The sequence below is a fragment of the Hippoglossus stenolepis genome, chromosome 16 (genome assembly GCF_022539355.2).
Source record: "Hippoglossus stenolepis isolate QCI-W04-F060 chromosome 16, HSTE1.2, whole genome shotgun sequence".
NCBI classification, from domain to species: domain Eukaryota; kingdom Metazoa; phylum Chordata; class Actinopteri; order Pleuronectiformes; family Pleuronectidae; genus Hippoglossus; species Hippoglossus stenolepis.
In genome coordinates this window covers 5,333,277-5,356,279 of record NC_061498.1, presented here as the reverse complement: position 1 = coordinate 5,356,279, position 23,003 = coordinate 5,333,277, and the positions used below count along the sequence as shown (strand labels likewise).

At 44.7% G+C, this 23,003-nt stretch overlaps 1 protein-coding gene across 1 annotated transcript; it reads left to right on the top strand.

Annotated features, from left to right (window-relative positions):
• The first annotated feature begins 581 nt into the window (after positions 1-581).
• LOC118123510 (sphingosine kinase 1) lies at positions 582-16,954 on the top strand. The gene is made up of 5 exons (XM_035180950.2): positions 582-1,140; positions 7,727-7,876; positions 10,625-10,719; positions 11,097-11,212; positions 11,768-16,954. The coding sequence occupies exons 1-5, from the start codon at positions 711-713 to the stop codon at positions 12,675-12,677; spliced, it is 1,701 nt and encodes a 566-aa protein (XP_035036841.1). The 5' UTR covers positions 582-710; the 3' UTR covers positions 12,678-16,954.
• Positions 16,955-23,003: the final 6,049 nt, after the last annotated feature.

The window sequence follows — 23,003 nt, the reverse complement described above, 5'->3', positions numbered from 1 at the left end:
TTTGATGATAAGATATTTATAATGAACTTATTAGTGAATTTCTTGCTGCGTAAGTTAATACCTCAGACCGAGAGTGGCCTCATTTCTGAAACCGTATTAGAGTACAGAATAAACTGTTGTATACTTGTCTTGATGGTAATTGTAATAGTCATATTCTTTGACTGGGCACAGGAGATTGTATTGGTCACACTCCTTCAAATGAGACACAGCCCATATTCCTTATTCCAGCCACTTTTCCAAAAATGTCCTGTTACTCCAAATGAATCTGTTTCCATCACTGTTGTTTCAGGTATAAACACACTGGTGACCCTGCAGCAGGTTTCTACCCCCCCTCATATAACTTCTATCCTGACACAAAACATGGAAGGAGTTCTGGCCAGATAATGGATTTATAAATATAATTTCTTGAGATGTTGAAGATGCGCTTGTTTCAGGGGAGGAGGAGAACAAAGTGTCTCCTGGATGGAGGAGAGAAGACAACAGGCTGATCTCTCCTCCATCACTGCCATTCCCTTTTCACTCACTAGGGAGAGACTGTGAACTAGGAAAGAACTGGGAACACAAACACACACACACACTTACACACTTACACGCACACACTTACACACACAAACACACAGCAGGGTCCCACCACAGGCTGTGTCGGATCGGAGTCTCTTCACCGCCTTCCACACACCGGCCTGCGGGACGCGTCGCACTCTCCGCCCGGGATGGAGAGAGACGCCTCGGAACCACCGGAGCCGTCCCGCCAGCGGAACGGGCCGGTGGGCTCGCTGTACGGGGAGTTCACCGACACGCTCAACGACCGGCTCCGGTACTCGGTGAGCCTGACGGAGGGCGCCCTGACCATCCAGCGGATCTCCTCGTCGCCCGGCCGGACCAAGGTGGTTTTTAACTTGACCGACTGCATCGGGTGCCGGGCGTACCGAGGGCCGGACGGCGCGGACGTCGGCGCCTACTTCACCGCCTGTTTCTACCCGTTCAAGCGGCGCTGGATGAGCGCCGGCGTGGCCCGGCAGAGAGTGGAGCAGTGCTTTCGGGTCGCGTTGGTCCAGGACCCGCTCGCCAACCTCCAGGAGGCGGAGAGGTGGGCTGATGCCATCAGGGACGCGTCCGGGCTGCGGGCGCCCCGGAGAGACGGTGAGCAGCCGGCTGGGGTGGTGGGGAGTCCGGGGACATGGGCACCGTGGAGATGGAGAATTTAAATTTGACATAACTTTATTTTAAGAATGTTTATGAAATACCATAAGTCATCACTTTGGTTTCAGATTTCATATCATTTTCATATTATAGGCTTCTTTACACACAACACACCTTTATTCAAATAAACTGTATGTACCAAAGACAGCAGGATAATGATAAAAAAGTATTTCAGCTTTCATTTATTCACATATATAGGCTACTTTATATTTAGGCTACACATTAAAACACACACACACAGACTCACAACTCTATTTAACAGACTAAAGGCACATACAGCAGGATATTATATTTATGATTAAAGAAAAACCTTAATACACACACACAACAAACACACCAGGGTCACATTAAGCACAAACCAAAATACAATCTCAGATCTAACTCAACTACTAGACCAGTAGTAACAACACAACCAAACCAGCACCTGAAAAGAAACCAAGGAAACACAGGGTACAAATGACAAGTGTCTCACATTTCATGAAAAAGAAAATACATAAGAATGTTGGTAACACACACGCTCATGTGTATATGTGCAAAAGGTTTTGCAAAGTTATCGTTTTAAAGGACAATGGAAAGTAGGCTAATCTGTAAGGATAGGCTGACCTGACTCCTGACTTAAGCTCCACATGATTGGACCGTGCCGCACCTTCCTATTGCCAGGAACCGGTTTGGCAGAGAAACTATATAGGCACATTCCATCTGCTGTCAGGGACCTGCTCTACCTGCTCCGAGAGGTGATCTCTACACCGCCCGCAGCAAACTACAGCTCGTTCACTCAAACAGGACCAGGCCACACACTGATAACTTAAATAGGTAGATTTCCATCTGATCCTCTGTCAGCAGAGAGCGTTACCTGCCGCTCGCACCTCATTATTCCAGTTTAGTTGAATTCCCACTGAGAGTTGGTTGTTGACGGGTGGAGAACTCGTATCAAAACAAAGGCTGTTTTTCATCCTGCTCAGCAGCAGCTTCGTCTAATTAGGTCTCATCACGTCTTGCTCTGTTTAAAAAGTGTCCTCAGGTTCCTTTGTCTTCCAGTCTCATTAGCTCCATCCTGGTATACAGACATTTACACAAGTACTGTATGTGATGTGTCTAATTACCACGATCACTCATTTGGGAGGAAGTGGCGAGTTGCTGACGATGAGACAAAAGTTTGTTTGGGTGTCTCAAATGATATCTGGATGTCATTATCCGCCATGTCGGGTCAGGTAATATCCTCTAGTGCACGGTCCACCTCCACCTACCAGCAGTTCAAAGGGGAAGCGGATATTTGACTTGGCAGTGACTAATGTGGAATGCTGGTCGCCAGAGATGGAGGCGAGTGTTGAAAGAGGTCGGCCTCCTCCTGGTATGGCAGCCTCCAGGTGGACGCCGCAAACTCAGAGACAGACTGGGCTCTGTGTGGGGACGAATATCCAGCCGCCCTCTGATCCGCGGCCAGCAGGACTCTGGGCTTCGGCCCTGTATGAATGCCGGGCAGGCAGGCAGATGGTAACCTAAGAGGTAACTGGGCAGCCCCCGCCCGGCCCCATCACTGCCCTCTCACTGGACCCATCAAAGAGCCCATGCGCGCACACACACACACACACACACACACACACCACACACACACACACACACACACACACACACACACACACACACACACACACACACACACACACACACACACACTAATCAACCAGCTCAGCCATCTAACAGTCAGCGAGCTCTCATTTCAGCCCTTCTTTGCCTCTTTTGAACGCAGCGATGATCATATTATTAATTTATAAGCTTGTTTTAGCGTCCCATATCCAGGCCGCAGCCAATAATACGGCATTTAGCAGAATGCATTATGGGTTTTAAATGGGGCGGCACTGCTGCTTTTCTGCCTACGTTGCAGAGGGTGCGTGAAAGTCTGTGTGATTCACTAATCCCTCATACACCCTCGGTTAATTGCATGTCATCTCATCTGGCATTGCAGATGGAAAGGTTGGATTAAAAATGCAAATGCAGTGCGAGATTGGTATTTAGCCATTTAGATATCTGGGTTAGGTGTTGAGTTACTACTGTGATGAACTTTCACTGAAGTCTAAAGTGAACTAGAATTGCACTGAGGAGAGAACAAACCTCCCCAAGGCTGCATTACTTTTCTCAGCTACACATTGGTGGTAGTTACAGGTTTGTAGCCCTATTTGTTACCGCACAGGAAAAAAGCCTACACCTCTATGAAACCAGATTTCAATCCACTAGATCCAGATTTTGATTTGGATCCACATGAGATTGCACACACTCATGGATATGTCTGAATTTATACGCATAACTCTCTGAGAAATCAATGAGAAATATGAACACATCTCCTGCATCCGCACCAAAATTGAATGGGTTCTTCCCAGACCAATACGGAATCCTTCCACCAGGTTTCCTGGTAATCCATCCAGTAGTATTTGCATAATCCTGCTAACAAAAAATAAACACGTATAATATTAATGTGTGAAGGGGGAAAGGTGTAGTTTACAATGAGGCTGTAACGACTAATTTAGTTTGTGTTGTAGTCTCACAGGTTTTTTGTTCTCATAGCAGGTTCATTTGACTGAATGAGCTGTAAATAATGAAGTGACTACACTGGGATGACTTCCTGCTCGTGTTAATATTCTGCCAAAGTATTTCCCTGCGCTCAGAAGCTCCACAGTTGCACGTGAAGCCACGAGATGATTTTGACTGGATTTGACGTTTCCGACTTGTGCCTGCCTCTGTTGCTGCTGGCTGTTTCCTTGTCTGTTACTCAAACAGCTGGTGGGAGAGCCGGCTACAGATTGAACATTTATTCGCTCTGGAATCTTGACTTGTCTTTTTTATTCCATTTGTGCAGCGATAGCATCGTCTGCCGTCTTGATTTCCCCCCCCAAAGCTTCTATTCTGACCCAGTGCACCTTCAATAAATTTGCAAATGGAGCCTGAATGCGTCACCAGACGACCTCTCACCCTGACCAGCATCTCGGTCCCTCTGGAGCCTCTGTCTCCGGCTTCGTGACACGCGGCTACGATGGCCTGTCAGTGCCCTCCTCCCCCCTGTACCCTCCCAGCCTGGTGATGCCTCAGTGGGCAGTGGTGTTTACTCTGTGTACACTTCCTCCACTCCTCTCCAGCAAAACGCTCACCCAACCCTGGAATGCAGCTTGTTTGCAGACACGTCAGACCAGTCTGGATAAAGTGTCAGTTTCACTGAGACGGCTTTCACACAATTGCCCACATATTTGTTTTCGCAGATCCAACCTGTGCCACAGTGTGTGATACCGGAGGCTCACCGAATCTTAATTTAGCTTTTTTCCTGCACACTGATGCACTTGTGGCTTTCGAGACGATAACTCTGCTCTGTCAGCTCAGCTACTTGTTAACACTGACACATAGTCACATCCAGTCTGCCTGTCACCACTCTGTCTGTCTGTCTGTGAGTGTGTGTGTGTTTGTTCAGTCACTTGCAGCTGTGAAATACACACTCTGCAGTTAAAAAAGTTTGTTTGCCGGTGTGATGGCACATCGAGCTGCAGGTTATGTGACTTCACATCACGGACAGATTTCACATACACCCTCGCACACAGCACAAAGACGACAACCACACACACACATGCAGACAGACAGACACGCCCTTGGAAGGAGCTGTCTTCAGAAACCAGACGTACAGTATCAAATCTTTTTGGTTAAAACTATTTTTTGTTTCTTTCATACAGCATGAAAATGTACTCTCTGTTGTAATTATAATTATATCCTGCTTGTAAAGTATCATGGCAACGATTGATGCTAAAACATCATTATCTCCTTAGAGGAAGAGACAGTCCTGTGCAAAATGAATAATAAACAATAATCAACTGACAAATTAATAACATAGGCCTAATTCTGAAGGCAACAGCTACACTTAGCCAGTTTATTAGGTACACATAGAGTATAAACAATAAAATATATTGATTCAGATTTATGATCACTGTGGAAGATGTCGTTGTGGCCCTGTTGCATTTTATTGCATTATGCTGCGATATGTTTCTATTAATATTATAACCGCCTCTCAATCACTTAATAGAGAGATGGTCTCTTGCAGGGCTGTAATATTAAGCTGCGGTTGTTTTGTTTCAGGGAACTTAATCAGCACTTAATCAGCATTTCATATCACCCACACTCTGACATAATAATGAATGGTATTTAAAAATATCTATAACATATCTAAAGTTACAATATATTTCCAATAGTTACTAGATCTGAGTGAATTCCCACCTTCTAAGTTATTTATTCTTATCAAATGAATAAGTACTGTCCTGCATGACAAGTGATTCAGTGCAGCGTTACAGAGTAAATCTACACGGGTCTGAATTAGCTGCATAGTGATAAGACTGAACTGCCGTTTCACTTCATTATTCTGTTTGAATAGCTGCATTAATCTGAGACGTGGACAGCACATTTTGAGGTCTGGAACCAGTGGGGTGTAGACAGTGTGACGGTGTCCTGAATTCCAATGTCAGCGTGGCCGGAGGATTTATTCTTTAACGAACAAGAATTTCACCATGTCACCTTGTTAAGGTCAAATATCTGTGGGTCGAGTAAAGCTTTGCCATTCAGCTCAGAACACTTGAGTGTAAATCCCCTGATTTTAAAGCGCTTTCACTGTCAAAAGACACTTTCCGCTCTATTCTGGAAGTGTAGAGAGGCTCTTTTGTGTCTGAAAGCCACATTGTGCTCTATTACAAGCAAAAACAATGGAGACCCTGTGTGGGTGAATGGAGGCAGAGTTGAGCGTGTGCCTGTGTGTTGTTGCCCTCTCACCCCGCTCTTCCTGTTGGGCTCACACCTCTTTCTCTGAGATATTTATGTCCCCGTGCTGGGTCCCGCTGAGCGACAGCATCGGTGCATCGGTGGAAATTAAACTGTAAAAAAGGAAAAAACACTCAGACTACTCAGACTGAGGTAGACATATGTTAGTGAGTCAATACAACACATCTGTACGGAGACCCTGAAGTCACAGATGATATATTTTTGCACTATTTCTAACAGCAAATAAGCTTTTGCACATTTGTGTTTATGTACAAATGTTTTTTGTACATAAACACCCACCTCATTCTGACCTGCCTGCTGCTGTAACAACTGAATTTCCTCGGTGTGTGAAGTTTTATCTTAACTTATCTTTTTTATCTTGTGTGCACAAGTTATTATCTTGTGCTCACAAGATAAATAAGTTGTGCACAAGTTTATACTATTTAGTAAAGACATGACTGGCCAATGCTTTGAAGACAACATTAAGTTGCGTTTATAGCTTTTAAGAGTTTGTTAATTTCCCAAGTTTTATGATAGATAGTTACTTGTTCCCACAAGATGGTAACTAATCTTTTTGGACTTCAGGGGCTCCGTACATCTGGCATCTTACTGTATCCATCTCGCTTTACTCATTATAAGCAGGAGTTGACCATCAATTACATTTTGTGCTCTGAATAGATTTTCCTGCCTGATACCAGCAGCATCGACTGCAACCAACGTTACCAGATATGTTCGAATTTGATACGGTTTCTGCCCTCAACACCCCAGAGGGAATAGTCTGTTCTTTGTCCTTTCAGATTCACTTGATATGATCTCTGATGAGTCTGTGGCTGCTTTAAAGGTCGAGGGCATCTGCTGCAAAATCCAACTCCAGAGGGAGGAAGCTTTTCTCCGAATTTGACTTTACTTAAAATCCCCTTTTTAATGTTAGCCAGCAAGTGCAACACAGTTGAGAAGTTAAACCTCATCCTCACACAAAGATATGAACAAAAGAAGAATGACGTCATTCCTATCAGAGAATAATAAATGATTTTTCCATCTGTATAAGCTTTTGTCCGTGTCTATAATCCTGCAGAGACGCTGTTTTCTGACTGCGTCTTTCTCACATTGGGGGATGACTTGAAGATTGTCTTTGTAGCCATATTATTTATGGGGATATATTGACTTGGTTGTTCCCCCTGTTTGACTTTTTGCTAAACTAAGCTACCGGCTCATCATATTTACTGTTTAAACATGAGCTGTTTGCTAGCTGTTCCAGTGTTTTTGCTAAACTAATCTACCGGCTAATTGCTGTTGCATTATATGTTTAATCATGATGTGGTATGCTAGTTGGAAGTAAACAAACATAAAAATGACCTTAAGCCAGGTGCTGAATCCCAACCAGGCCCAGATGAAGTACAGTCACTCCACGAATCCAACACGAGCAACAGGACAATCTCCTCATGGGCGTAAATACAGTGTCAGAGAGCTGCTATTAATAATCAGCGAGATCCCACCAGAGCAGCATCTTCTCTGTGGGAGGAAACCAGCACGTCACATTGACATGAAGCATCGTCAGTCTGAATGCTGTCACAGCCGCTGACTCTACTCCTTCACGCTCTTTTTTTATCACGGTGCATTTCTGTGCCGCAGAGACCCAGAGGGACGACACTGTCCTTATACATTCTCTGAATTATTTGGTCGTGCGTGAGAAGACCTGTTCTCACTTCATCTCCATGCGCTCCCTCTCTGTCTGTCTCAGGTGTGACGTACATGGAGGTGCGGCGGCCCTGCAGAGTCATGGTACTCGTGAACCCTCACTGCGGGCGCGGCCAGGCTCTGCAGCTCTTCACTGGTCACGTGGAGGGGATGCTCACCGAGGCCGCTGTGCCCTACACACTCATCATCACAGGTTCGTAACAGTTGTACGCATGCACACCTCTGTTTGTCTTCTCAAGGTCACCCTGACATGGAACAGCGAGGACGGGGATTACACTTTCATACCAATCATGGTACGATGATGGATGAACAGGACACTATATGGGCCTCTGAGCACAGACATGCAAAGGCCGCCCACCATCCGACATAGGAGCAACACCCTCATACTGAGAGAGAGAGGCAAAATGGTTATAGTTTGGAGATTAACACACACAAAGGATTATAGTCATTCTGTATATCTGTGTAGTCATTTGATTGACTGTGCAACAGGGAATATTACATTTCCATTCATACAGACGGCCCATCTCTCTCTCTCACTCTCTCACATACACACACACACTCTCTCTCTCTCTCTCTTAATATGGCATAACCACAGTATGAGGTCTTTTTTTTCAAATCTTTGTTGCACAAACAAACTTTCATCTCTGCAGGAATTGAGCTGTCTAGTTATTATGCATCATTTGTGAAAACGCAGCATGAGCACACACACACACACACACACACACACACACACACACACAGAGTGTACAGTACTCAAGCACATGCACACTCTCAGAGCCATGAATAAGTCTAAGAAGAACATCATTATTATTATTTTGGTTATGATACAAGGTGTACTGGGTTTGTATTTTGGGGGTTATATTTTGATTATTTGTTATTTATTGTTTATATGTGATCATATTCATTTGGCAGGAAGTAGGTCACATAGGATATGGGCGGGGGTTAGAGTTTATATCAGCACGTGTTCACCTTTGGCGTTGGTTGGAGAGAGGGGGAGTGGGGACGCCATCTTTTTTCGTTTGATCACAGTGATTTGTTAAATCTATGAGTTTGTGCACGTTACAATAAGTAGATCATTGTTTTTTTCAGTGATTTCTGAATCAGCGAGTCATTCAAACTATTCAGGCCCGACCTCAGCCTCTCAGCGACTCGTTTGTTTTTGTGAAGTCGCTACACACACTGATTTAAATTGTCACATTAGTCAGCCCAGCTGCTCCAGATTCTGTAACAGTGGGCGACGGCTCAACCGTGACCTTAACCAATGTCCTGTGTTACTTACTAATGTCACAGGCTCTGAACTTCAAGTGATCTCTAAATACCAAGAGGCTGCTGGGGAACAGTGAGAGACATTAATGTCAACTGTTCAGCGCAAAGAGCATCACTGACCCTTGGAGGTTTACCAGGCAAAAATAGTAACCTGTGTCCTCTGGCTACAGCTCGATAATACGCCAGCTGAATCTTTGATACACGGCTCAAAGAGAGATAGAGAATGACAGCAAAAGGCAAGTTGGGAAACAGAGAGAAAACTGTGTTTGTTTATCTGTGAAAGAGTTCTGATGCTCGGTCTCTTTGTGCGGACTCCTGGGACTTAGAGGAGAGGCAGCAGCTGGATGGTGATGAAAAAAGACAGAGTAATTACTGATGTCGACCCAGGCTGGAGAAGAATAGAGCCGAGGAGATGGGAGGGAGGGAGGAGACGTGTCGCTGAGTGCTTTCTGTGGTCCGACATGGTAGCCAGGCAAATGTGACTATGAGTGGATTAGCTGGCACAACCTTTGCCAGGGGCAGCGCTCTGTGACGAATATATCACATAGCCTTTGCCCAAGGAAGGACAAGCACCCACGGAGGCACCTCTTGTGTCAGCATGTACCTTTTACATAGTGTATGAAGCATCCAGTGTATCAAGCTTTATCTTCACCCTGGTTGACTTCAGGCAGCGGCAGCAGAGAGTGGCCTGGGGAGGAAGAAGAAGTGAAAGAAGTGGAGTTTAGCCATGATATTTTCAAGTGTGTATTTACAGAGACAACATCTGTGCGGCCCGTGGAAGAAGTCACCACTGCCTTCAGGTTCAGGTTCAAGATCCTGTTTGTAATACATAATAATAAGGAAGTGCCTGGGAAGTAAAGCATCAGCCTGGCGGGCTCAAAGTGCTGAGTCAGCTGTTCCGTGCCGTTACTCCCTCTGCTACTGTCTGTCAACACAGGACTGCATCACCGCCTCCAGCCTGCCCGGCTCTCTGCAAACAAACAGCAGCCTCATGGGGAGCACGGCTGGGAGAGGGGGAAGGAAAAGGGGGGGGGATATTTGTTTTTATTCCAGTTGATCAATACCTTGGCTGAAGTGGAAACATATTTCCTCGGCGATGGCAGTGCATCAATACTCAGTAACTTCCTCACTGTCTGTCTGCCTGCTCCTCTCCCCCTCTCCCTCTCCCTCTCCCTATCTCGCTCTAAAGCTGTTTCATCCGCGCACACACCACCACACTGGGGAGTCTCAGCTGGCAGAATTGTAGACTTTAATGCTGGTGGGATGAGCCCGCCGAGACCCCCTGCGGAGGGACCCTCTCAAAGACAACGCCAATAAAACTAGGCTGAACAAACAGCGCAGTCCTCTGCCTGCCAGCGCATTAACCGACACTTGCTCACACACATGCTGACATTTGTCGGTCACAGATGTTTGCAGGCCAGCTAAGCTGCCTCGGAGCTGTTGAGTAGCCGCTGGATGGGTTAATGTGATATGTCTGTCCCGATAAGGGGAAATTGAATCTCTTTTCTGCCTAATCTCCCTGATCCCACCCCAGAGGCTGGCGAGGATGGGAGTGTGTGTCTCTTTCTCTGCCCTTGGCCTCATTTTTACTTTGTGATTCTTTTCTCCTACACTCTGCCACGTTTTCTGCTTTTGTCTTGTTTATTTGCTCTCCCTCATCTCTTGTGTCCCTCAGAGCACCAGAACCATGCCCGGGAGCTGGTGAGGAAGGCGGACCTGTCACAGTGGGATGCCCTGGTCATCATGTCTGGAGATGGACTGCTGTTTGAGGTGCTTTGCCTCTACCTGACCTGTTTCTGTTTCTCATAGTCATACAATTCTAAACCAAGCACAGATGGAAATGATATAACCCTCACACCCCTGTTTCTATTGTTAGCGCTCCTCACAAGAGGATTGTAAAAAATTAATTTGAATTTACACACTACAAACAGCTCTGTTGCTGTGATGCATCTCAAATCTAGCTCCTAAAAAGCCATTGTGTGGATTCTGCTCATTAATACATAAATCCTTAGCCAGAGTGGATTCATGTTCCTCTGCATACTTGACACAGAACAGCTGTAGAGCTACATCCTGTCACAACTTTTGATCTTCTTTCCATTGAGGACCCTGCTCTATTTCTCTTTTTCTCATTGTTCTTGTTCATTCAGGTGATAAATGGTCTGATGGAACGAGAGGACTGGCAAGAGGCCATCCAGACCCCTCTGGGTATTCTACCAGGTGGCTCAGGCAACGCCCTGGCGGCCTCCGTCCACCACTACTCACAGTGAGTCCGTCCATTAATGAGTCATTTAAATGCATGGACTAAAGAGTGCAAAAGAAGAGCAAGGAACAACCCTCCTCGTCCTGAAAAAGAACGATTTACCTCCTCTCTGTGTAATTATGCCGAAGGCTGACTGGGCACATCATTCCTCAGGAGGGAGGAGAGACAGTGGAGCGAACTGGAACTGCTTGGCTGTGCAGCAGGAGGTCATTTTAGGTTGATAACTCTCAAAGGAGTGATGTAATGGGTTTAGAAAATCACACATTAAGAGTGATTAAAGTGCAGCGGTGGAACCAGTCAACCCAACACATATCCAGCATATTATCTCCATCTGCTGGGTGGTTGATGGCACAGCAGCAGAGAAACAAATGTAGTAGTCACCCCTGTGTCTGTGAACTTTCAGGGTTTTATTATTACCCTGGTTATAAGTCCCAGTGCCCTCTGTTAGCTTAACAAAGTAAATTGGTGAAAATGTCACAAAAGCCCTATCTCTCCATTTATGTTCCTGTTTACAATACACAGCTATATTTATTCTGACTCTAGTTTTCGATCCCTCAGGTCGCCTCCAGCTTGGAACGAAGAACTACTATTGAGCTGTGGCTTCATGTTGTGCAAAGGTCTGGTCGGCTCCTTAGACCTGGTGTCGATCCACTTGGCCTCTCGCCAGCGCCTCTTCTCCTTTCTCTCCCTGGCCTGGGGCTTCGTGGCAGATGTTGACATCGAGAGCGAGAAGTACCGCCATGTGGGAGCCATCCGCTTCCTGATGGGCACACTGGTGCGTCTGGCCTCCCTCAGAGTCTATCAGGGCAAGTTGGCGTATCTGCCCGTTAAGGAGGCGCCAGCACTTCCAAAAGGGAGCATAAAGGCGAGCCACCCTCCCTCCACACCTCAGCACCCCTCGCTCTGCTCCTCCCTTCCCTGTCGGCTCATCCCCAACCCCTCTCCAAATCAGAACGCTCATCACAACCACAACACCACAAACTGCAACCACAACACCATCTCCAACTCCCCCAATAATGCTATCACCTCCAAGAGAACTGAGATGAAGAGTGATGGCAAGACCGTGGTACTGGTGGACTCTCTTCTTCCTGGTCTGGAGCAGCCGGTCCCAGAGAGCTGGACAGTGGTCAAGGAGGAGGACTTTGTCTTGGTACTGGCTATTTACCAGTCCCACCTCGCTGAGGACCTGTGGACAGCCCCTGGCGCGATGGCGGATGACGGGCTGATTCATCTGTTCTACGTGACAGCAGGAATCTCACGTCCCGCCCTGCTGCGCCTTTTCCTCGCCATGGAGAAGGGCGCCCACTTGGCGTGCGGCTGCCCCCACCTGGTGTATGAGAAGGTGAAGGCCCTGCGGCTGGAGCCCATCACTCCGCAGGGCGTGATCACTGTGGACGGAGAGATGGTGGAGTACGGGCCTGTTCAGGCTCAAATCCACCCAGGACTGGCCAGACTCATATGTGGATGAAACTGGATTATCTTAATCTTTCTTCTGGGTGTAGAGCTTTTTCTAGTTTTGGCCTTTTTATATTCAGTGCTGATTCCTTTCCGTATGCTGTGTTTTCAGAAGTGCCAAAGACATTTGAACAGCCTCTGGAAATTCCTCTATTTTTCTATTGAAGCAACTTGTGCTCGCCATGTTAGATTCAGGGTTCAAGCCATGGATGGTGGTTCTTGCTGCTGGCTGGTACCAGTTTAGAGAAAGAGAGAGGGACTGTGTGTGTGTGTGTGCGCGTGTGTGCACGAGAGAGATCTTTACGTTTGTGTGTGAACCGTAGTGTGTGTACTGCATTGTTCATGCTGCTGTCCAACCTCATAAGCATGCCACACATGAATTGTAGCACATTTTCCTGTCCTGGGATGCTCCTGGAGAAACCACGCCCCCTGTCCCACTGTACTACACCAGGCCGCCAATCTCCCTCCTGGGCTCTAACAGCATCACCTCCCCCTAAGCTTGGTAAAGAGGAGCTTTCTTTCTGAGGAGATATAAATCCCCGGGGGATTTAATGTTGACATATCTTTAATCTTTGCATAGTATTTATTAAAAAAAAGCAACAACAAAAAAACACAATAGCAGATCTAGTCAAAGTAAGAATTAGCACCCGATTCATTCTGCGTGTACAAACTTCCTCCAGCTTCTAATGCATGAAGTGCTGTGGAGGCAGACAGAGACCCGGCCAGCCGAGCTTACACCTCCACCAACGCCCGATCCATTTCCTGCCGTGTCGGCTCTCTTACCCCGGTTGATCTGCAACCATCATCAAACTGTAGGAACTGCCTGCACTCGCACACAAACACACACTCACCTTCTTATCCACCATCCCCCCCTCCTCTTATGCACAGATCCTCACACACACACACATACACTCATTCCCTTACATCTCTGCAGCACTTAGTTAGGGGGGAGGGGTCTGGTCTGCCTGTGTGCAGATGATCCCCTCTCCTCCTCCTGAGATTGTACTCTCCCTCGGTTAATGAGCTATCAGCACCTAATGTGTCCTTAATATTAAGCTATAAATCTGCTGATGAGAGTTGGAGAAGTGTTTAGTTTGTCTTCATACGAAAGCTTTAAAGTGAGTTTCAAAGAAGTGTAGAGAGCGGGGGGTTCCACACCTGCCTTGTATATTGAGGGGCGTGACATCGATGTGAGCTGGAGGGAGTCAAGCGTTCTCCATCGCCGTGTGGCCTTCTCGCTGGCGGTTGATGGTGCGGTGATGAGCATTAGTGCACTGGAGCAGAGGAGAGTGCAAATGTTAGAATTATCATCCGTGGCCCCCTCCAATTTCTCCCTCACACGCACACGCACACACACACACAACAGTTTATTACAGGCCGCACCAGGACTGTTACACCCGCAAGTGATGCATAAGCTGAAAATCATCACCTTTTAGAGAGTGGGCCGTCTTCCCTCATCTTAAAAAACAGATCATATTCATTGAGCTGAATTTCACTCAGTAGAGCACATACCTCCACCAAGGCCCAACAGTCCCCTTGAATTAAAACTAACCTTAAAACTAACCTTAAAACAAAGGTCACATTACTCAGCTACACATCGGTGCTACTTCCAGGTTTTATTTGTTACCACACAGCAGGTAAAAATAGCCTCCACCACCAATGAAACCCGTCAGAAGTCCGATTTTTTGGGGACCTGCACCAATATTGCATGGATCAATACCAAGCCCCTAAATATCTCTGAATTTACAAAAATGTTTAGAAATACTCGCAAAGTTAAAGAAAATGAAAAGAAAGAAATTCTGTATCTGCCCCCTGATCCAGATCTACACCAAAATATAACAGTCGATATTCTGATGAAAACATAACATTCTGGGTGGAGGTAATTATAAAAATTAATGTCAACAGGGTGAAGGAGATCAAATTGTCATATTGTCTGAATGCTGATGCATCGTTTAAAAACTCAATCACCTCTAATGCTGAAAGTGAAAAGCAGAACATCGACAGGCTGATGGGTTTCAGAGAAACACTGATCATCAGCTTTCCATTACTATCAAGTCAATTCAATGACGGACTGTTTTCCTGTTGTGTTTCCTGAAGCTCGCGAGGGAATCATGAGTGATTGGCTTCCACTGAAAGAAGCATTGCATTTATATTTATACATATATATAGTTTCTTTAGGGTCTGTGTTAAAATGATTGGGGCTATGATTGGGGGCTGAACCTTGTGCTCCACTTTGAACCCTCCCTTTGATTTCTGTTTGGTTAAATGGAGACAGTGTTCGGGTTGGGCAATCAAAACTCAAATGTTTCCAACAATAAAAGAATAAAACATGACTGAAATATATATTTTAGGACTTCATGTGCAAGACAGTTGTGCATGAATAATACAAGATCTGCACTGCCGGGCTGTTTTCTTTATGCACATTGGAAGAAACGCAGGTTACACATCTGGACGATCAGACCCAGATGTGTCAACCGAGTAGAGAAGAGACGTCCGCTCTAATTATCAGGTTAAAAAGAGACGGAGCAGAAACAACAATTCGTCTCCTGCTCTTCAGACTGTTGCAAGCCACAATTAGCTATCGCAGCTAACCAGTAGTAGACTGCAAATAAAGATGGAGGACAAGTCAGCTCCCAAAAGTGAAGCCAAAGCGTTTTGAGATCCACCTGGTGGCTGGGTGCAGTATAGGTCATAAACCCCAACTTCCTCCATGTTCCTATTTGGGATATTTTAGCTTCTGGCTGGTGGGAGGAGGTGGAGACGCGTCGTCCATCTTTGTACACGGTCTCTGGTTGACCTAAAGAAAACCCTGATACCAAAAGACAATCCTCCACATTTGCACGATTGTGACTTGTGGCGCACAGCAAAGTCCTCTTCAGTGCAACAATAGGTTTTATTTGATTGCAAATTACAACATTTTACAGTAAATGTCACTAGAGGAGCAACTACAGAATCATAAATCGGGAGGAGAAAAAGTTAAAACTCTCTTTTTAGAAAACTCTTCCCACGAGTTTTGATTCCGTCCCTTAACAAACTGTGACGTACTTGAAGTTGACCCGAGTCTACATCTGTACAAATGTCGGTTATCATTTTCACCGCAGTGCCGTTTATTGCCGATTACTAGATTTTTTTTTACATCCCGGTTCTGTCATTTACATACATACTGTACGGTTGTCATGGCGACGACTTGACGTGCAACACGCTGTACCTCTAACCATTACTGTGTCCTCAGTGGAGTTAACCAGGTGCTTCCAGTGCATTATCATGTCCTGCGGGATGCACTCATGCCCACGTGCACTGTTAAACGTATAAAGCACATGTCATGGGGTTGGTTGGGAGGGGGGGGGGAGTTATGCAAATGCCCTGTCATGGTTGCAGGATAATCTGGAGTGAGGGCTCCCTCTGCTGGACCGCTCACTGTACAATGTGGAATCTGTATGAGTAACAGTGCATCCTCCGCAAACAGCCTCATCTTTCCTGCTTTTCATACGAGCGCATTGTAATTGATTACAAGAGGAATTGACTTACACAGCTGCAAAGTATAATTCATGTCAATGTTAGTGTAGGAAACACTACTGTTGAGTTAATGGTACGATACTGTTAAATTGTTGTATTCCAATGGCTGCTTTAATGTAATCCCCCCCTTTTTTAAACAAGTTGTGTTAAAGACTACGAACGAAAACAAAACCGACGACGTTCTCAGGCTCCTCTGAGAATCTGAATCAGTTATTCTCTCTGTACCATGTACACTGTAAAATCTCTGTAATCCACCTGATGTAATACTAGGATCTGCAGACAGGTGATGAGTGTCATTGTTTTCCATTGTGTTGTTATGTGGTGATATAAAGCAGCATACAGTCGATCGGGGGGGCTTCATGTAGTATCACTGAATGTGTTGTACCCTCCGCGTTAGTGACAAAACAAATAGTGTTAATCGTCTTCTCGGCGTTTTTCACTTTGCAGTAAGTTGAATAAGGGAAAGTAGCTTCTCTAGAAAGTGCCTTAGCCAGTACCCAAGATAGCAGATAGGTGGCGCACTGCGAAATAATAAAAACAGAAAAACATAGATCTGCACAGGGTACGATACAGACACTGTTCTCTATTTTATAGATTCTGTAGATCTGTGAAGTTCCATGAAGAGACTGACCTGGATTTAAAGGTTTAACGCTCATATACGGTTGTTACTATACTCATTGGACTGGATGTTGATCACCAGGTATTAAGCATCTCATTTTATTTTATTGTAATGCCTCCTTTTTTAAAGCCCAATAAATGAATTCATATAGAAAACATGTTTGTCCTTCTCTGTGTGACCGAGTCATTTAATAGGTAGTGAATGTGGGTTGATCAGATTCGAAAAGTGATTTTTATCTTCTTACGTACGCACAAGAAAATGACTTGTGTGCACAGGATGTAAAAACAAAATCGCTTTACTGTCAGTTACTATTGACGACAGTGTGTGATAGAAAAAGTCCTGTATAAGAGGAACTGTATTAAAGTGTGCGTGGATGTACTTTAAAACACTTTGCGTGATCAATAAGACTGGAAAAGTGAGGTATATGGTAAATTAGTGTCATGGACAAGTATGAATCACATGAGGTTACAATAAGGAGGAAATTACTACAGGTTGCCTTTAAAATTAAGTATATTTGACATGAAATAAATAAATGAACAAATAGTTCTTATTAATATATGAATGGCATATATTTGGAAACATTCTGCATGCAGACTGGGGGAGACTGGCATCGAACCGACAACCCTCTGGTTAGTGTATATATATATATATATATATATAGTGACCCATACCTTTTAACCTTAACATAGACTGCAACCTGGATTCATTAGATTATCATAGTGCACTTCTCCTGTTCCTCCACTAGATAGAGACAGAGGCTGTGTCTCAAATCAAATCTACTTTATTGTCCCCATGGGGAGATTTGTCTTGGGCCAATGTGCTACAGCCACAAACAACGAGCCTCCTTCAGCCTCCTATTGGACCACAGCGGGGAATCAGGTTAAACAAAAACCCAATGTTCTATAGAGGTATAGGAGTTATTCTAGGGTTTTTATTACACACCATTAGTTTAACACATTAAACTCATGGTGCACTGGTAACTGCATATTACTGGTGTCAGAGGTCATGAAGGTTGATGGCCAGGAGATGGCATTATAGTCTAAGTAGTAATGGTTTGTTGTGTGCTGGGAGAATAGGGGCTTTATTTGTGTGTGTGTGTGTGTGTGTGTGTGTGTGTGTGTGTGTGTGTGTGTGTGTGTGTGTGTGTGTGTGTGTGTGTGTGTGTGTGTGTGTGTGTGTGTGTGTGTGTTCTAGCGGCCCTGAGCAGTTGTAATAAAGGCTGCAGACGTACTGTTCCACAGGAAGCCACAGATCACTGCTGTGTGTCCCGTCCTCACCTCGGATGTGTCACACTCTGCGCTCGTCGTCTGACGGCCACAGAACATGAGTCACGCCGAAGGTCACCTCTAAGCTGCCACTTTTATTATCAATTACAATAAGGAATCTCAAGTCATCTTTGACCTTTGCCGTCCTGTGCTCACCAGCGGCTGCCGTCTGTGGCACGTTCGGTCCCTGCGATGACAGCAGAGCCTATATTCACAACAGACAGGGGCTGAATATTTAGGTGACTAATCCATCGGGGGAAGTCATACATCACAGTGCAAACTACTGTCACAACAATGCTGCTGTGTCATTAATTTTCGTCCTGACAACGAGGTTCAAACATCCTCCGAGCTGCGGCGGCTGTGCTCTGCATGAGTGAGAGGATGAAAAGTGCAGAATAGTTGAACTCCAGCAGGCGAGAAGCTTCTGGACGAGGACTTGTAAAAAGACACACAGCTCAGACCCTGACGGGGTAATCAGTGACCTTATGAGCCACTTCAGATATACTGTTATTGTCATCTTGCGGTATGGAACAGTAAAACCCATTTTTATTACTCTTTTGAGCCTCCGTGGAAAAAACCCTCCAACCTATAAAAAGGTCTTCTCCGGTAATTCTCATGAATCTTAGTCATATGCTGAGGAATCCATGTTGAGGACGTTGACTTTAGCCTCATTTATTTAATGAGTAGGAACGTTTTATTTTCTTGGAACCGCTTGTTACATATCCAATCACTGCTATAAAATAAGACAAGTTGTCTCCTGTGCGTCTCTGCAGGGGTTGAATACCTCGATGGAGGGATTGATAATAATTATGAAGGGAGGGGATCTAAAGCAGAAACTTACCTAGATGGAAAAATTCATGCACACATGCATACACCAGTGCATTCACACAGCAGTCAGGGACAATTTGGGGTTCAGTATCTTGCCCAAGGACACTTCAGAATGCAGACTGGAGGAGCCGGAATCAAACCTGCAACCTTCTGATAAGTGGACGACCCTGGTTGCTGCAAATTGTTGTAAATCATCTTTATTTTGCAGAAATTACACTGAATTCAAGTGTCTACATAGTGAAGCTGAGCTGAGGAGCTTTCGTGAAATTAATAGTTTTTCTCTTGGCAAACAGAACATAGAGAACAGAGTCTCTCTCTCTCTCTCTCTCTCTCTCTCTCTCTCTCTCTCTCTCTCTCTCTCTGTTCAGGTCTTTAATTCCCTCTCTTCTCTTTCCTAACCTTTTCTGGCAGGATTAATTAAATGCCACTCCAACAATCTGTTGCATGCCAGAGCAAGGAGTGGACCTTGTGTGTGCGTGTGTGTGTTTGTTTGTGTGGGAGTGAGAGACCTCTCTTCTTCTTTTCTCCTACCTGCTGCTCTGCCCCAACAGATCTGAATCTCTCCCTCCTCCCTGGTTGGCAGCCGGCACATCTTGTGTATCGCAGCTGCCGAGGTTGAAATATCATCTTACAACACCACCGCTTTTCAATAACACAAAACAACAAAGGCAATCCCGAGTGCCTATCTGAATGTGCCAGGTAGCCCCGAGCTAACCTGCAGAAGTCAGAGCGGGCCGACTCTCCATCGTCTCAGAGCAGGCGTGGCTCGCTGCACAAAGTGGCGGCTTGACATTATCTATCCGAGGGCTGTCGTGTCAGTCTCCCTGTGGCTGGAAGGCTCCCTATAGTGGAATTGTTCTGTAAAAAAACAAAGGTTGGGTTGCACCAATAATTAATCAATGTAATAAATCATTTTTTCTCTTGTACACTTTGTTATTGCAACAAATTCCCAACTCATCTTACAAAGCCTGGTATCCACTTTCAAAATAGAAGCCTAAGTGGAAAGTGAGAGTTCCTCGAAGGCGTAAAAGAAACAGAGCTTTACTATTATTACCTTTTTATAATCCTATTCAGACACATCTGTCATTTTATCAAAGTCATTGCGTCATTTTTCTTTCCGCCTCAAAAAGGAAATGAAGTTTATTTTGTCTTCTTTTCTTCAGGGCTATTCGGTAAACTAATATAATAAAGCAAGTAATGCTACTTATTTAACACCAGCATTTTAGCATCGTGAGCATGTTGCAGATACTAACTTATTCGGATTCAATTCAGAGGGCGGATCCTGGAATCACTTTTTCACTTTCTTTAACATAGCGAGACAGGGCGTTAGCCTCAGTGGAGGTTAGCGTGCTCACCGAGTGCCCGGCTACTTACCGCCGCCAAGGAGGTTACGTTTTTAGAACCCATTTTGGTTTGGATCCGGATCAGGAGGTCGATCCAGGATTTTTTTTCACTTTCTTTAACGTTGCAATTAAGGGCATTTTTCAACATGTGGGACTTCAGGGCTGATATCGACGAGTGTGTGCACTTCGGTGTGGCTGGATTAAATGTCTTCTCTCCGAGCGCCCTTCAACTTTCCTCTGAATTCACTCAGCAGAGTTTGCGATTCATTTGTGCCAGACTCTAAATGTAAACCTCCAGACGGTGGAATTAATAAACTCAAAAATGTTCTTTTAGGAAGTAAATACGAACTAACATTAAAACTCCCAGTTTTAATATTTTGCTCCTTAATCACAAGTTTAATGGAATCTCTACCTTCCATAAAATAGCACTAAAACAAATGATCACGCATTAAACAAGACATTAACAACCAAAGTTGGCACAAAGCTCGAGCCTCTAAACAAGTTGATGCTCCTGACTGCTCGTGAAATATGTTCACCACCTCTCACACCCTCCCCCCTGGATCCATACGCATTATTCACTTGGGTGAGGTGCAGCTTTAAAATAATTTTATTACCTCTGCTAAGGAGGTTATGTGTTTGTCTGCGTCTCTTTGTTTGTCTGTCTGTCAGTTAGTAAGTTAGTTAGTAAGATTACGCAAAGAACGACTGGAAGGATCAACACGAAACTTGGTAGAAGGATGTGATAAAGTCAGGGAAGAACACAATACATTTGAACTGATATTAGTGGGTGTGGTGAATTTGGTGCAGATCCAAAGACAAATCAGGGTGTAGTGAATTTAAATGTGGCTGCATGAGGGGGGTGTTGGGCCTTGGCTGAGGGTTACTCTCCTCTGAATGCCATATACTTGACTATAGGGGGAACTGTGTCTTAGTCTCTACTCCCCCTCTAAGCCTACTGGACACTCTGTCAGCTGGTATTATAAACTGTGTGGCCTCCAGAGCACACGAGAGAGGCTACGTGAGAGACTCGTGTTTGCGTGAGCTCTGTGCAGTCAGCATCTGAATGCACGGCGCCTCGTGCACTTTGTTTCCCGAGGAAATCCGACGAGCTGCAGCCAGGTGATAAAACTATTGTACATCTATATAACCGTGTAACAGGACGAGCCCTGCAGCGCCTGCAAGCTGCCACTACACATTTTAGTGTCTTGGTTTTCCAGTTTTGATGCCGCTTCAGTGGCCTCATTCCCGCAGCATTCAATTTTCCTCCCTCCCACCTTAATATACCTGTTTGGTTTGAGCAATTTACTAAAACAATTTACATTATTTTTAAATCTGTATGTGTATCTTTATGTATACACGTCTTTATATGTGTAAATTTACAGCATAACTGACACAAAAGAAACATTTGACATGGTATTTTGTAACATTTTCTAAAAACTACAGCACCCAGATGTTTTAGGAAATTCCTTTCTGTTTAAAAAAAAAATCAAACCCTTTTTACGATTAAAACTTTTAGTAGAAACAAGTGGAAATAAAGATCAGCTTTACCAAACCAATCCGCTGTGTTTACTCAAATAATCATTTAAAGTGTAAAACTAGCTCACAAGGACTTATTGAGCTGACTCAGCGAGCCAGGCCACACTGTGTCGGTGTATCTGACAGACGCCTGTGTCTCCTCCCGTCTATCTCTGTCTCTCCAGCATTCTCTGCATCTTGCTTTGTTCAGTTTCTCTGCATCTCACTTCAGATAAGGAGGGATAGTTGGTCTCTCTGTTTCTCCATCTCTGTGCATCTCAATCACTGCTCCCAACTCCCCCACATCCTCCCAGTGATATGAGTGTGTGTCTGACTCATTCTAAATCTAGATGTGTGACCCAGAAAACCACCCATAAAGCATATTTCATCTCACGTCTATATGACTATGATATTTTGTTCGGAATACAGTTCTACTCAGCGTCTGACACTTTGGTTTCTTTTTCTCCAGGAAAAGTCGACAAACTTATATCAACCCTTCACTTCTTTGTCAACACACTGCACAAACAATTTTTCTTTGTATCCAAAATATTAATTCAAGATATCGTTTTTCAGGGCTATTTTATTTCTCAGAACTCTTTTATAGTTGCCAAGATGTATTAAAACAGATATAATTCACCATTGTTGCAGCATTTTGAGGTGTTAAATTATCTTGTCTGGTTCGAATATGCAGACAAAAGGAATTAGGAGTCTGTGAAAGTTGGTGTGTGTTAGCGTGTTTTCACAACTTCCTACCTGACAATCAAGACATCTCTCCATCCATTTCCTCCTCCGCAACACGTGTCACCTCACTCGTCACTGATTTCACAGCACAGAATGACAACTTTAAACTTCAAATGTTAAATGTTAAAAGTTATATTTCTGTGAAAATCGATAATAAACCATTACACCTCTCCCTCACAGTTCAGCCTGATATTTTTTTAGATCATTCTGAGTGAACTGTTTACTACGGGGAATTTGATGACTCACAACCGTGTCTGACGTAGATGATATTTGCAGAACGGGATGTGAAAGATGACTGGAGATTACAGATAGTGCCTCTTCTCGTCTTCTGCTTTGAGGTTTGCACGACAACAGGGAGAGAGATAAATTAGTGCAATGAATCAAAAGAGAAACAGAGAGAACATATTGCACAAGCAGCTGCAAGGACAGATTAACAGAATCACTACAGTCAATGGCTAAGAAAATACACAACTATTCAGCTAGTGCACAGATCGATCGTCTATCTCCCATAA